Source organism: Onychostoma macrolepis, chromosome 25 (genome assembly GCF_012432095.1).
Source record: "Onychostoma macrolepis isolate SWU-2019 chromosome 25, ASM1243209v1, whole genome shotgun sequence".
In the NCBI taxonomy this organism is placed as follows: domain Eukaryota; kingdom Metazoa; phylum Chordata; class Actinopteri; order Cypriniformes; family Cyprinidae; genus Onychostoma; species Onychostoma macrolepis.
The window spans coordinates 24,415,953-24,430,182 of NC_081179.1; the positions used below are offsets into that span (position 1 = coordinate 24,415,953).

The 14,230-nt window shown below is 40.5% G+C and overlaps 1 protein-coding gene and 1 long non-coding RNA gene across 5 annotated transcripts in view; both read right to left on the minus strand.

The window, feature by feature from the left end:
* pamr1b (peptidase domain containing associated with muscle regeneration 1b) overlaps positions 1–13,862 on the minus strand; it is a 100,254-nt gene extending 86,392 nt beyond the window's left edge. For 2 of the 3 annotated variants that reach the window (XR_009269268.1, XM_058766482.1), the window contains exon 1: positions 13,249–13,862. Coding sequence is in view for 1 of the 3 variants with exons in the window: in XM_058766482.1 (XP_058622465.1) it covers positions 13,249–13,384 (136 nt within the window). In the remaining 2 variants the exon portion in view is untranslated. The remainder of the gene's footprint in view (positions 1–13,248) is intronic. The other variant, XM_058766483.1, reaches the window with a different exon arrangement.
* On the minus strand, positions 565–5,925 carry LOC131533964 (uncharacterized). Of its 2 annotated transcripts, none has more exons than XR_009269270.1 (5): positions 3,434–5,925; positions 3,215–3,317; positions 2,316–2,400; positions 2,098–2,217; positions 565–1,970 (listed from the first exon to the last, which is right to left on the minus strand). It is a non-coding gene; the product is annotated as an uncharacterized LOC131533964 (long non-coding RNA). The 2 variants fall into 2 exon arrangements; XR_009269269.1 differs by having other exon boundaries at positions 2,316–2,403.
* Positions 13,863–14,230: the final 368 nt, after the last annotated feature.

The following is a 14,230-nucleotide window of genomic DNA, read 5'->3' on the forward strand; positions in this document are numbered from 1 at the left end:
TCTTGCACAAATGAAAGTTAATGCAGTCACACAATCAACACATCAACTTATCGTTTAAGGCAATATCAGCATAATTTTTCATATGGGGCTGAAGCCAATGATTACATTTTAAGCCCTTATCGGCTGATTCTGATGATATTCATTGTGATAATATCTTGCATCCCTGCATCATTGTGTACCTCTGTGGGAGATCTTTCGTTCATTCTCCTGTTGATTCTGCAGGTCAGGCTTTGTGTTCAGTTAAAATCCACAGGGATCTCTTCATTCAAATAAAACACTCAGCTGTGTAGAATATATATTTCCAGAGATGCTGGGGGGCTAAACAGCTCAGAAATTAGCTGTGCTTTCTAATCCGGCGTAAAAAACCACTCAACTCACACCAAAATCTAATGTTTGGGATTGTCAATCCAGACTCTTCAGAGTTATATGATATGGACACAGTGTATAGTTTAGTAACTTTATTTGGTAACATTGTTACTGCTACCTGTAATATAGAATAGCATAGAATTTGTTTTTTGCTTTTTCTGCGACATCGCGGCAGGAACAACATACAAAATATGACAGTGATAATCTCAGGTAATGATTATGTGCTTTATTCAATGTTAAAAGTGTCTAATACGAGTTTGAATATTATTTTGCTTGATGTTTATAGCCATAGTGAAAGCAACAATTTTACCTCAGATCTTGAAAATAAATTAAAGCAAACTTATGCCTGGCTCACACTACAGGATTTTTAAAATCCTAACCGATTATGAAATCCGGTTGCAGCACACACATAAGGAGAATCTTTGCAGATTATCTTCCCTCAAATCTTAAAGGTGCTGTATGTAGGATTTTGACTCTACTAAAGCATAAAAATTCCTTTGAAAATGTGCATTCCGGCCCGGAATGTCTGTGTTTGTTATGGTTTGTGAAACCCGCCCACTGTCAGTTTACCCAATTGTATTTCGGCACCGTGGGTTACCAGTTGGCGGAAAACACAGCGTATTTAATTTCATTCATCGGCCTGTGCGCTCGCTCTAGCGTGCTAGCAGCTTTCACTCACCCGGTATGTTCAAAACTCTCTTTCTCCTTATCAGTTGTGATATGTGTTCGACACATTATACAGACAATCGTGTTACTACAAAACTACAAGAAGCAGTTTCCTCCGTCTCCACTTTTCAACGGAGCCGTACAGCAGCTGTCTTGTGGTCGCGCATTGGCTGTTAAAGTGCTGACGTAATCATATAGCCGTCATCATCCTGATTTAAATCCTAAATATCAAACATGTTTGATGTGATTGGGGTGGCCCTGATTTGTGTGCTAGAGGATTGGGAGGTGCAAAGTTCTATCGGTGAACGCCTCACATTACCAGATAATCCGCGCCGAACATCGGGACCGATCAAGCACAGTAAAAAAGTGTCAGGTTAACACTACTAAAGATCATATATGGTCCCAATCTGTCTAGTGTTAAAAGTACACCATTCATAGTGTTGAATTTTTAGTGTTAATATAGCACCTTACAGTGTAGAAAAATTACACTCCGAGTGTAAATTGTTACACTTGCAATTGTTGTTCAAATTTTACACTCTGGGGTATTTAACACCCCTGGTGTTGACTTAATCCTTTAAGTGTTATTAATAAAGTATTCTTTTTAGCGCAAAAATAAAAATGCCTTTGTATAGTGTTAATGTACAAGATTAGACATAAAATCAAGAGTCTTCAGACAGATTCCAACATTTATTTAACAAATGGGCAAAGTGGCAACTTTAAAGCATATACCAGATGTGTAGAGGTTAATTAGTCAGTCACATTCATTAAGTGTTGCACGGAAACCTAGAATAGTTAATAAAACACGTAAAATCATCAAATTTACCTAGACATTAACAAATATGACAGGTAGATTTGAACAAGTAGCATCCATGAACGCTGTTCCTCGTTGTCCCATCAGCGAGCAGGTGGTCTCTACAAGGTATTCTTCTTATTAGTGCCTGCAGATCAAAGACAAAAATAACAATTAAGGTCAGCTCTCCAATTGATTTTATTTTTATTAGTCTTTCATATACAACACATCTGGCAATATTTTGAGGCAGACAATAGGTAGTGACAGAAATTTACCTTTTTGAAGATGTTTTTCAGCTTGATAGGAGGACATTTCTCCAGGTCCCTTGCAGCCTTGTGGTGATGGTGGAACCAAATGAAGTAGGAGACAAATTGATGCAATATCGCTGTCCCATTCTAAATAACAGATATGACAACTTCAGCAAAAAATGCATGAACACAGAATATAGATAATAAATGAATATAGATAATCTTATTCTGAAATATAGTCTAACCTTAAACATCGGTTTCATCCTCCTTTGCAGCTGATTCCAAGGTCAATTGTGTCCTTGAAGGTCTTGGGAAAAGCCAGGAACTTGGCTTCTTGGAAAAAAAATAAATATAAATAAAAATAATGACAATATCTCTCTCAGGAACCATTTTGCTAAACTGATTGTGTAGTCACACAGCGGCTCTGTTCACACCTGGCATTAGCATGCAAAATGAAAAATTCTGTCATCATTTACTCACCCTCAAGTAGTTCCAAACCTGTATGAATTTCTTTGTTCTGCCGAACAAAAAGGAAGATATTTTGAAGAAAGTTTGGAACCAGGCTGTTTTGGGGCACCATTGACTTCCATAGTAGGAAAAAAAATACTATGGAAGTCAATGGTGCCCCAGAACTGCTCTGTTTCCCACATTCTTCAGAATATCTTCCTCTGTGTTCGGCAGAACAAAGACATTCATACAGGTTTGGAACTACTTGAGGGTGAGTAAATGATGACAGAATTTTCATTTTTGGGTGAACTATCCCTTTAACTTTGTACATCTGGAAATATTTAGAACATTATTTACCCAAAATAGCATGCCATATGAACTGATAAAAACTGGTTTCAAGCATGCTCTGCATGGGCACTGAAGAAAAACGGATTTACAGTTTAACATACTTTGCGAACTAAGTTTTTAATTGCGCTCTAATTTCACAGTTTTGCATTAGATAACGTCAGTTAAATGACTGGTAAGTTACATGTCCCGCCTTACACCAGCTCCATCTACAGAAAGACTTGACTTGACGCGACACTTCAACACGGTGTTACGCGTCACAAAAACGAAATTGTTAGCGCGTAAATGTTTAACAGTCCCACTATTACCGTTTCAAAGCACTCAATGCTTTCAAATACAAATATAAATTTACCATTTGATGAATTCTCTCCTCTGAGTAGAAAACCGCCCAAATGCGGCTGCTTCAGACTCGTACCAGGCGAACCAGGCCTCGGCGGGAATGAAGGCGAGAGGATCTGTCAACGAACCAAAATGAAAGAAGCTAAAGTATATATATATATATATATATATATATATATATAAAACATAAATTGTAAACACATTCCAAAAATTATTTTACACGTAAAATCACCTTATTTCAGGAAATCGAACCCGCATTAAAAACTTTCACACAGGCTAACGTTGCATCTCTACCCCTCACGAACTTAACTCTGTAAACCTGACAAAAAAACTCGCAGTTAGTAATTTCTAAATGTGTTCACCACTAATCATATTTTGAGTAAAATTATCAACAAAAAGTATTTATCCCGTGTAATTTTATAAAGAGAAAAGCAATCCAACTTACCGTCTCGGTCGTCTGAAGATAAAATGGCGTCATCGCTTTGAGGCAGCGGTGCTTGAGGGTCAGATAAATTTGGCGTTTTTTTTTACATTTTCAGTGTAAAAGTGAAATTACATAAATATTACACCCTGTGACAACACTGAACACGAGTACTGTTTAACACTGTAGATTGTTAATTCAACTCTTTGGGAATTAATAACTTTTAACACTGCAAATATTACACTGCTGATTTTACTGTGAGGTGCTCGACAAGATTTTCCCTCCGATTCTCAGGAGGGGGAAATCGGGGCTAAATCGGGCAAAAAATCCTGTAGTGTGAGCCAGGCATTATGTTAAAACTGTGAACTCACTGCCAACCAACATCCATAACAAAGATGGTATCACTCACTCACTCACTCAAAAATGTTCAGTCCATTCACATTTGAATCATCTATTTTCCGTGTCCACTTTTCTTTTCTTCACACTTGTCATGTTTTTGCTGTCACATAACATCTACACTGGACGCAAAAAAGCATTGCAAACACTGATCTATATGTTCTCTATTATAGATCAGTGATTGCAAATCATTTGAACTTTGTGTCGGTACGTCATAATAGAACGAGTCAGCAGTTTACTAGAAAGCATCACTATCTATTGTATTTTGTAGTGCCGGTGTAGACACAATGTAAGTTAATGTCGCTTTCTGATGCTGCATTTGAATTTTCATACCACATTATTTGAAATTAGCACGGGCCAAACATTTTTCTCTCGCGGGCCGCCTATTGAGGAACCCTGGTCTACACCCTCACTAGTCAGCCTTTACATTGCAGTACACACTACAAAGTATTAAAAACCTGTTGTGTAAATGCATGAATAAATTATTTACAAAGCTTTCTGCATCCCCTAATCTAAAGTGTAAATCACTTGTAAATGTGTTACACATTATTTGTAGATTTTTCTTACCGGTTACAAATGATCTGTAGGTGTATACAAGGCATTTACAACACTTTCTGCATCCACTATTCTAAAGTGTAAACTAGCTTCAGTGGGCAACCAGTCTTGAGCTGCAGGGTGATATGGCTGTGGCAATATAGTCATACTGTAACTCTTAGAAGTATTTACATGTAAGTGATATGCAGTGGTGTAATGTAACGAAGTAATAATACTTCATTACAGTACTTAAGTATTTTTTGGGAGTATCTGTACTTTACTTGAGTTTTTATATTTCAGCCAACTTTTAATTTTACTCCACTACATTACCTAATTAAAATGTATACTTTTACTCCGATACATTTCCCCGAAGCATATTCGTTACTTACTACAAAATAGTCAGAAGTCAGAAAAAACACGAACTGCAGGAAAGCATGTTTGACGAATCAGAGGTCTGGCTCTTGTTAGACTCCTAAAAACACCTTTGCTCATGTGCAAACAAGTGCGCACACAACCGCGGATGATTCATTTTCCACTCAAGTCGAGTCTGGGGTGTGCGATAATATGGTAACTGTAAGTGTTATTGTAATGATGTGCGATCTGACATGATCAAATAGGCTATCACCAAATCACAGAGTGCACGCACGTTGATTTATTAAAATTCCAGGCATTCTAAATTGTAGACAGCAAAAATGCTTCTGTATGCTTTTTATATTTATATAATTCATTATAGTTAACTTAATCTATATCACACAAAGAGTGCCATTTTTCTGCAGATATCAGCATGATAACACATGTAATAATAATTTTATACAAGATTAGTAAAGCAACAAGTGACTTACATTTTAGACATAATATTGCTTGTTTTTGCTCAATCACAGCACTTTTTGCATCTCTGAGCAATGGACAGTGTTTACTTATTGAATGAATCAGCTATTTGAACGAATCGGTTGATAAAAATTATTCAGTGATTCACTCATTCACTCAACACAGTCAAATGCTTTGTTTCTGAATGAATCAGCCTTTTGAATGAATCAGCTGAATCTCAATGACTCACTCATTAACAGTCACATGCTGCCACCTACTGGCGGTTTTAATTTAACATTTTGACTATTTTTTTCATGTCTTAAATTATTTCAAATATCAGTATTCAACGTTTTATGTTAAAAACAAAACATTAGGCCTATTTATGCATCTGTAACTGCAGTTTAAATGCATCCATGTCCCCTCTAAGATACATTAAACTGTGTAAATACATCTAAATGCTATTTCAGATACAGATTCCAGAAATGTTTTCTTATGATGGAATGAAAGACACTAAGTACCGGAGTAAGTGCGAAGTGAGTGAGTTAAAACTGAACACAATCTTGATACTCAAGCTGTGTATGAACATTTATATATATATATATACATATATATATATATATATATATATATATATATATATATATATATAATTTTATTTTATTTTTGCTTCTTTTCCATTTTGCATTTACTTTTACAGTCATGGCCAAAAATATCGGCACCCTTGGTAAATATGATCAAAGAAGGCTCCTTTCATTGGATAATAAGAATTTAAAATGGGAGGAAATATCATTATGAAATAAATGTTTTTCTCAAATAGACGTTGGACATAATTATTGGTACCCCTAGAAATTCTTATGAGTAAAACATCTCTGAAGTATATTCCCATTCATATTCACAATTTTGAGCATTCCAGGGTGATTATGAACATGAAATTATCCAGCCATGGCTTCCTGTTTCACAGAAGTATAAATCGCTTAATCATCCATCACAATGAGAAAAACCAAAGAATATATTTCTGATGTGCAGCAAAAGATAATTGAGCTTCACAAATTAGTGAAGTGGATTTAAGAAAAGAGCTAGAGCAGTGGAAATTCCCATTTCCACCATCAGGGCAATAATTAAGAATTTCCAATCAACATAAAATGTTAGGAAACTGCCTGGAAGAGGACGCGTGTCTATATCGTCCTAATGCACGGTGAGAAGGAGAGTTTGAGTGGCTAAAAGACTCTCTAAGGACCACAGCTGGAGAATTACAGAAAATAGTTGAGTCTCGGGGTCAGAAAACCTTAAAACATCACCACATCAGCACATGTTGTTTGGGAGGGTTTCAAGAAAAATTCTCCTAGCTAATCCAAAAACAAACTCCAGCATATTCAGTTATCAGACACACCAGAACTTCAAATGGGACTGGCTTCTATGCTCAGATGAAACTAAAAAATGAGCTTTTTAGCACTCAAGATGGGTTTGGTGAACACAGGGATAAAAAGTACCCCATGTGTACAATGAAACATACTGCTGTATTTTTGATGTTTGGATCTTCCAGCCGTACAATAATCCAAACACAAACCTCAAAAACAACACAAAAATGGGTCACTGAGCACAAAACCAAGCTTCTGCTGGCCATTCCAGTCCTCTGACCTGAACCCTATAGAAAATGAGTGAGGTGAACTGAAGAGAAGGAGCACCAACATGGAGCTGTGAATTTAAAGGGTCTGGAGTGATTCTGGATGAAGGAATGGTCTCTGATCTCTTGTCAGGTGTTCTCTAACCTCATCAGGCATTATAGGAGAACATTTAGAGCTGTTAAACTGGCAAATGGAGGTTTCAAAAAGTATTGAATAAAAGGGTGCCGTTAATTGTGGCCAATGTGTATGAGAGAAAAAATATTTATTTCATAATGATATTTCCCCCCATTTTAAATTCTTATTATCCAATGAAAGGTTAGATTTTTGTGAATTTTTTTAATTAAGGATCAAAAGGATTAACAATGCAGATTAATTTTCACAGCCTTCTTTGATCATATCATAAGGGTGCCAGTATTTTTGGCCATGACTGTACTTTTAGTTTCAATACTTAAGTACGTTTAAGATTTTAAAAAATACTTTTCGTACTTAAGTACAATAAATATCACATACTTTAAGACTTTTACTCAAGTAATATTCTAAACGGTGACTTCAACTTCTACCAGTCATTTTCTGGTAAGATATCTGTACTTTTACTTAAGTATGGCTTTCAGGTACTTTATACACCACTGGTGATATGTAGACCCTGTAAACATATATAAAGGATCATTTTTGGCTTTCTCCAACTCTCTGTCTATGCACAAACTAACTAGTCAGGAAATCCAACATAGTCATCACTGAGTGTTGGTTTGAGCCCATTCTAAAATAATTTTGCCAGGGTGGCTCATTTATTTCCAGAGAGATTTAATTTGGAGATCTGAACATAATGAAATTAACAGTTAATAGTCTTTAAAGGTAGCTTCCTGAGGCGCTTTGGTGTTGACATTATTTCTAATCATTTACCAGTAAAACAATTTAAGTGTTCCTCCAGCTGAATGAAATCTTCACTCAACCAACTACAGTCTGTAGTCGCTACCCTCAGCCCTTAAAAAAGCTCGGAACAACATTTTAGTGGTTTTATATGACAAACTGTAACACGCACAGACAGACTAGAAATGCATAAAATTCAAGTCCAAGTCCTGGATTAGTTTAGCCATGGTTGAGTACATTCAAAATTCACTTTTATACACAGCTCACATGGAAGAGAGAAAATATTCTGGTGTTGTGATCTAATCACCCGATGACCTCATATTTGTGTGTTTGTGTAGAACTTTAGAAAAACAGGGAACAGTATTGTGGGAGGTGTTTGTAACCATTTCAGTTTGTTAGCAAAAAGCATACTGGAGTTTCAGTGTTTTTATTATTATTATTATTATTATACCAGAGCTTAGTTCTGGTATGAGCTTATGTCCAATATGTCTCATGAAGAGAACTGCATTAAATAATGTTATTATAGCTATAAATATCAAAACACTTATACACTGAACTGTTGTGCTCTCTAGCCAAGGTAGGTTCCTGTCCAATGTCTAGTTAAGATTTAAGAGTTAATGTTACAACAAAACTACATTTAGGCATACTCTCAAAATAATAGGTCCAGTTCCCTCACTGCAAAAATAATTTTCTTCATTACACCATATTTCTAGAAACAGGGTTGGGAACCACCGTCCTAAATAATTATGCCCTGAACTGCACAGCTTAGTGAATTGGAGATAGCGTAAAATATGCTTTTAGCAGATGTCATTCTTAGTGATTATAAACTTTGAGTTTCATACAGCATTACTGCAGCATCAAAAATTATTTTTATCAAAAGAAAAATTATACTATTAATTTTTTTTTTTTTTCAAACTCAGACTCACTGGCCTTGGCTCATTTTCTCTGAAGGACATTTATCAGAAAATATATTTTCAATGACCACTCACTGTACACTGTTGTTACGGGGCTGACGAGACGTGCGGATCCATCTGCAGACTTTTATTGAAAAAAGACGTGGTCATAACAGGCAGGGTCAAACAGTGGCAAACAGGTATAACATGGGCGAGACAAAGAGTAAACAGAGACAAGCGTGGGTCGACGATCGGTTAACAGTATCCAAAGGGGCGACACAGGAGAGGTAATCCAAAACGTCAGCTATAGTCCAGGCAGGGGAAAACACAATCCGACAAAGGCAAGGCAAGGCAAGGCTAGGCGAGGCAAGGCAAGACTAGGAAAACTAACGGGGCTCTGTAGGGCAGCGATAATGCATACAATACTCGGCAATGAGGGAGAGAAAGTCCATGGCTTAAATAGAGAGTGTGACTGGTTACAGCTGTGTGTGTGTGATCGGGTGAGCGTGTGATTGGTGAGATGGCTGATGAGAAACGCAGTCCATTGTGATGTGTGGTGTGAAAGTCAATGTGGTGAGCGAGTGACCTCTGGTGGTCCAAAGAGCGGCTTCCAGACGCTCCACACAGTCTATAATCCAGGAGGGAGGTGGAGCGGAGGCGGAACAGGGGGAGGGATGGAGGGCCAGGTCCTTGTGGAAGCGGAGTGATCTGGGACCGAGGTAGAGCCGGCAGAGCAGGAAGCCAGGGCGGAGCACGAGCCCACCAGGGCCAGACAGCAGACCACCACGGCGGCACAGATAGAGCAGGAGCCCACCAGGGCGGAGCAGAAGACCACCAGAGCCAGATAGTGGACCACCACAGCGGAGCAGACGGAACAGGTGGAGCAGAAGACCACCAGAGCGGAGCAGATAGAGCAGGAGCCCACCACGACGAATCAGGAACCCACAGCAGAGCCTGGGACCTAGGGAGAACGGAGACATAGAAAGGAGAGAGAACATGCACGGACCCAAGGACCGAGGCAGGGAACACAGAAAGTTCATAGACGGCCTCCATAGCCGTGACAGGACAGAACGAGAGTTCACCGACGGATACCGCTGACACCTCTGGAGGTTCTGCAGCAGCTGCCGCCACCTCTGGAGGTTCTACAGCAGTAAACTCAGGACACAGGGAGAGTTCATTGCTGGGTGCCACCACCATACAAGGGGCCGACGCGAGCCCCGCCGCTTCTGGAGGTTCTGCAGCGTGGACCGCCACCTCTGGAGAAGCTACAGCGGTCGTCGTCCACCTCGGGCAGTTCTGCGGTGGTGTACGCAGCCCAAACACAACACAAAGCGATTCCCATCAGGGGAAGTGCCTCAGACAGAGGAATATGCATAAGAACAGGAGGGTTAGAGTGAGTTGGTTTGGGGATACCAGCCGTGCGTGCAGACACCAGCGGTGCATCCCTCAAACTAGACATCAAACTGGGATAGTGGAAAACTGACCTTGATGATCTGGGTGTGTCAGCCCGGACGTGACGTGACTCTGGACGGTTAGCGGAGATGTGACGTGACGTGACTCTGGGCGGTTAGCGGAGACGTGACGTGACGTGACGTGACTCTGGACGGTCAGCGGAGACGTGCTGCTGTGACTCTGGACGGCTGCTGTGACTCTGGATGGACAGCCGTGACGTGCTGCTGTGACTCTGGACGGACAGCCGTGACGTGATTTGACTTTAGGTGATCAGCTGTGACGTGCTGCTGTGACTCTGGACGGACAGCCGTGACGTGCTGCTGTGACTCTGGATGGACAGCCGTGACGTGCTGCTGTGACTCTGGATGGACAGCCGTGACTCTGGATGGACAGCCGTGACGTGCTGCTGTGACTCTGGACGGACAGCCGTGACGTGCTGCTATGACTCTGGACGGCTGCTGTGACTCTGGATGGACAGCTGTGACGTGCTGCTGTGACTCTGGACGGACAGCCGTGACGTGCTGCTGTGACTCTGGATGGACAGCCATGACTCTGGATGGACAGCCGTGACGTGCTGCTGTGACTCTGGACGGACAGCCGTGATGTGCTGCTGTGACTCTGGACGGACAGCCGTGACGTGCTGCTGTGACTCTGGACGGACAGCCGTGACTCTGGATGGACAGCTGTGACGTGCTGCTGTGACTCTGGACGGACAGCTGTGACGTGAAGGGATTCTGGGAGATCAGTTGAGACTTGGCTTGATTCGTGACGATAAGCTGTGACTTGGCTTGATACATGAAGATAAGCTGTGACTTGGCTTGATACATGAAGATCAACTGTGGCTTGATTTGGCTCTTTGACATTAACTGTGACTTGACTTGGCTCATGAAGATCAGCTAGAACATGACGGGGGGTTGTTATGGCTGCCATTTTGTGAACGGGCTCCGCTGTCACCGCCATTTTGTGATCGTGCTCCTGCGTGGTTGCGATCATACAATTGAGTGCGGTGTCGCGTTCCTCCGTGACACCCACAGTGAACGATGAACCAACAGTCAATAGGGCATAGTCCATAAAATCACTTAAAGATGAACGGGGACCCTCACAAATTAGTCGCGATTTGAGCAGCTGGTTAATGCCCTAGCAAAAGAAGTCTATCAGTACACAGTCCAGCAGATCAGAAAAATAGGCTATATCTAAATACTCCTGTATATAATCCTCGAGTGATCGCACTCCCTGCTGGAGGGTTAATAACAGTCTCGCAGTGTCCATACCTGGCCAATATCCACATGAAAAGCCGCTGGATGCTTGTGTGGCCGAGTGTTACGGGGCTGACGAGACGTGAGACGTGCGGATCCATCTGCAGACTTTTATTGAAAAGAGACGTGGTCATAACAGGCAGGGTCAAACAGTGGCAAACAGATATAACATGGGCGAGACAAAGAGTAAACAGAGACAAGCATGGGTCGACGATCGGTTAACAGTATTCAAAGGGGCGAGACAGGAGAGGTAATCCAAAACGTCAGCTATAGTCCAGGCAGGGGAAAACACAATCCGACAAAGGCGAGGCGAGGCAAGGTAAGGCAAGGCAAGGCAAGGCAAGGCAAGGCAAGGCAAGGCTAGGAAAACTAACGGGGCTCTGTAGGGCAGCGATAATGCATACAATTCTCGGCAACGAGGGAGAGAAAGTCCATGGCTTAAATAGAGAGTGTGATTTTTTACAGCTGTGTGTGTGTGTGATCGGGTGAGCGTGTGATTGGTGAGATGGCTGATGGGAAACACAGTCCATTGTGATGTGTGGTGTGAAAGTCAATGTGGTGAGCGAGTGACCTCTGGTGGTGAATGAATGGAAGTGCAGACCAGATTCGTGACAACTGTACACCACTCACTGTTTTGTGTTTCTGCCCCTGCCGCTCCCGCACAAGGTTGTAGCACTTTAATTCATAAATGTGATCTAACAAAGGTAAAAGGCAAATTTTGAACATATATGCTGTTTATATTGCTTGTAATTGGGATGAAGTAAACATCTGTTGAGTATTTTAACATAGAATTTTTGATTGTGTTGAATTAAAAACCCCAAACTGCGGTGGGTCCACCAGACCCACGAACACTGGCTGAGTAACAAAAATATGAACACCACAGAAGGGTTAATTAGCATGTAAGTTCAAATTTTGCACTTTAGTATAGTAGCTGGATATTCCACAGGTCGGAATGATTTAGCAGCCATGGAACAAGAAACTCCACTGGGTTTTAGCAGGTCTCTCACTCTGAATAACCACTACTAAGCTCTATATGCTTTAACCCACACATAAAGGAAACCACAGTCCAATATGAATGCATTTGCTCCCTAACTAGCCTCTGCTTGAGGGATGTTTTGTGCAACTCTGTAAATTGTCCAACATATTTTTGGATGTCTGTACATGAGGTAAGGCATAACCTTTAATTGAACTAATACTTGTTTTCAAAACGTGACTTGAGGATGTGAATGTGAAGGGGAAGAGTTCCGTGGAAATTACTTTTTTCCCCTTTGCCTGGCCCTGGTCTTTGCCAAAGGGTGGTGAGCAAGGGAATACAAAGTCAGTGATCTGTCTCTTCATTTATGCATGTATCTAATCTTGGGGTCTGTAAGATTAAGACAGGAAGATCCCTTGAATGGGTATTATGAAGTTTATGGTTTTAGTTCACATTTGTTATTTACTCACTCTGTTCCGTTTTATTAGATTTATAGATTTGAATCCACATACAAAGGAAAACAATAAATTCCACCCATTTCACTTCTGAAAATAAATGCTTCTTAACCCTCTCAAAAACATTTACACATTTCACATTCCATTAACGCAGATGGGAGTGTTTTTTTTTTTTTTTTTACTAAAACATTACAATTAATTACTGTAATATTAAACAAATAAAGACTGGTACAGTTCCTATACCTCAAGCATAAAAAAAGACAGAGAGAGAGACAGAGAAAAAGTGTGTAAGGGACAGTTCAATTGACACTGACTCTCAGACAACAAAAGAGTGTGACTCTTGTTGAAAGCAATTAAATCAGACCTACCATACGGCCAGGCTGTCCCCTGAGCTGACAGGAGGAAGATGATGAGTAGGGTACTGCAGGGTACAGAGATGTGGTTTGAGAAGAGATTGTGGCCTGCCCGCTGGCTGCGCCCCTTCAGCTGAACAGATAAACACATGCTGCAGTCTTAAACTCTGTTTACTCTCTGAGCTCAACTGCTTTGACATCACCTCTCCTCTTTACTTCCCTCCCTCCTGACTCACATTTTCCCTCTCCCTCTCTCTCTCTCTCTCTCTCTCTCTGCATACTCCCCTCAGTTTCTCTCTGTCCCAAACCTCTTGCATTCTCTACACATTAAGCACACTCTTCCTCTCTCTTTAAATTTACTGTACTCAAAAGAGAAAGTCTCTCTTTCTTCCTCTGTTTCTCTCCCCTCCCTTGGTTTCAGGTTTCACACTCCAGCATGTAAGAGCCTCAGCTAATCAGCAACTCTGCTGTTAGAACACCCTCACTGTTTCAGAATAAAGGATACATTCACTGGAAAAAAGGTTGTTTTTAAGACAATCAGAATAACTGATCAAGAACAACATTCTATTCTATTCTATTCTGTTCTGTTTTGGGAATAAATGGTCACAGACTCACAAACCCTGACTTCTGACCAGTAGCATAAAGTCTGATTGAGTTTGCAACTTATATTTGCCAAGAACTGCCCACTTAAGTCCAAAGTACTTTCTATGCAGTTGCTCAGTGTCTTATTTGACCGTACAATACGTTGTTTCAACTCAGCAAAGCCTTTTCAAAAAACACATAAATTACTAACAGGCAAAAGCTGTTGCATTACTTTTCAAGTTATAGAGATGCAATATTTTTGGTTTAATAATAATTATTGTCACAGACTGACTGCAAACGATGACTTTTATTTTGAAAGGACTGCTGAAGTGCATGTGCACTCACAGTTTCCACCATAATTCCACCACTCTCTCTCTCTCTCTCTCACACACACACACACACAGTCTGAAGGCCA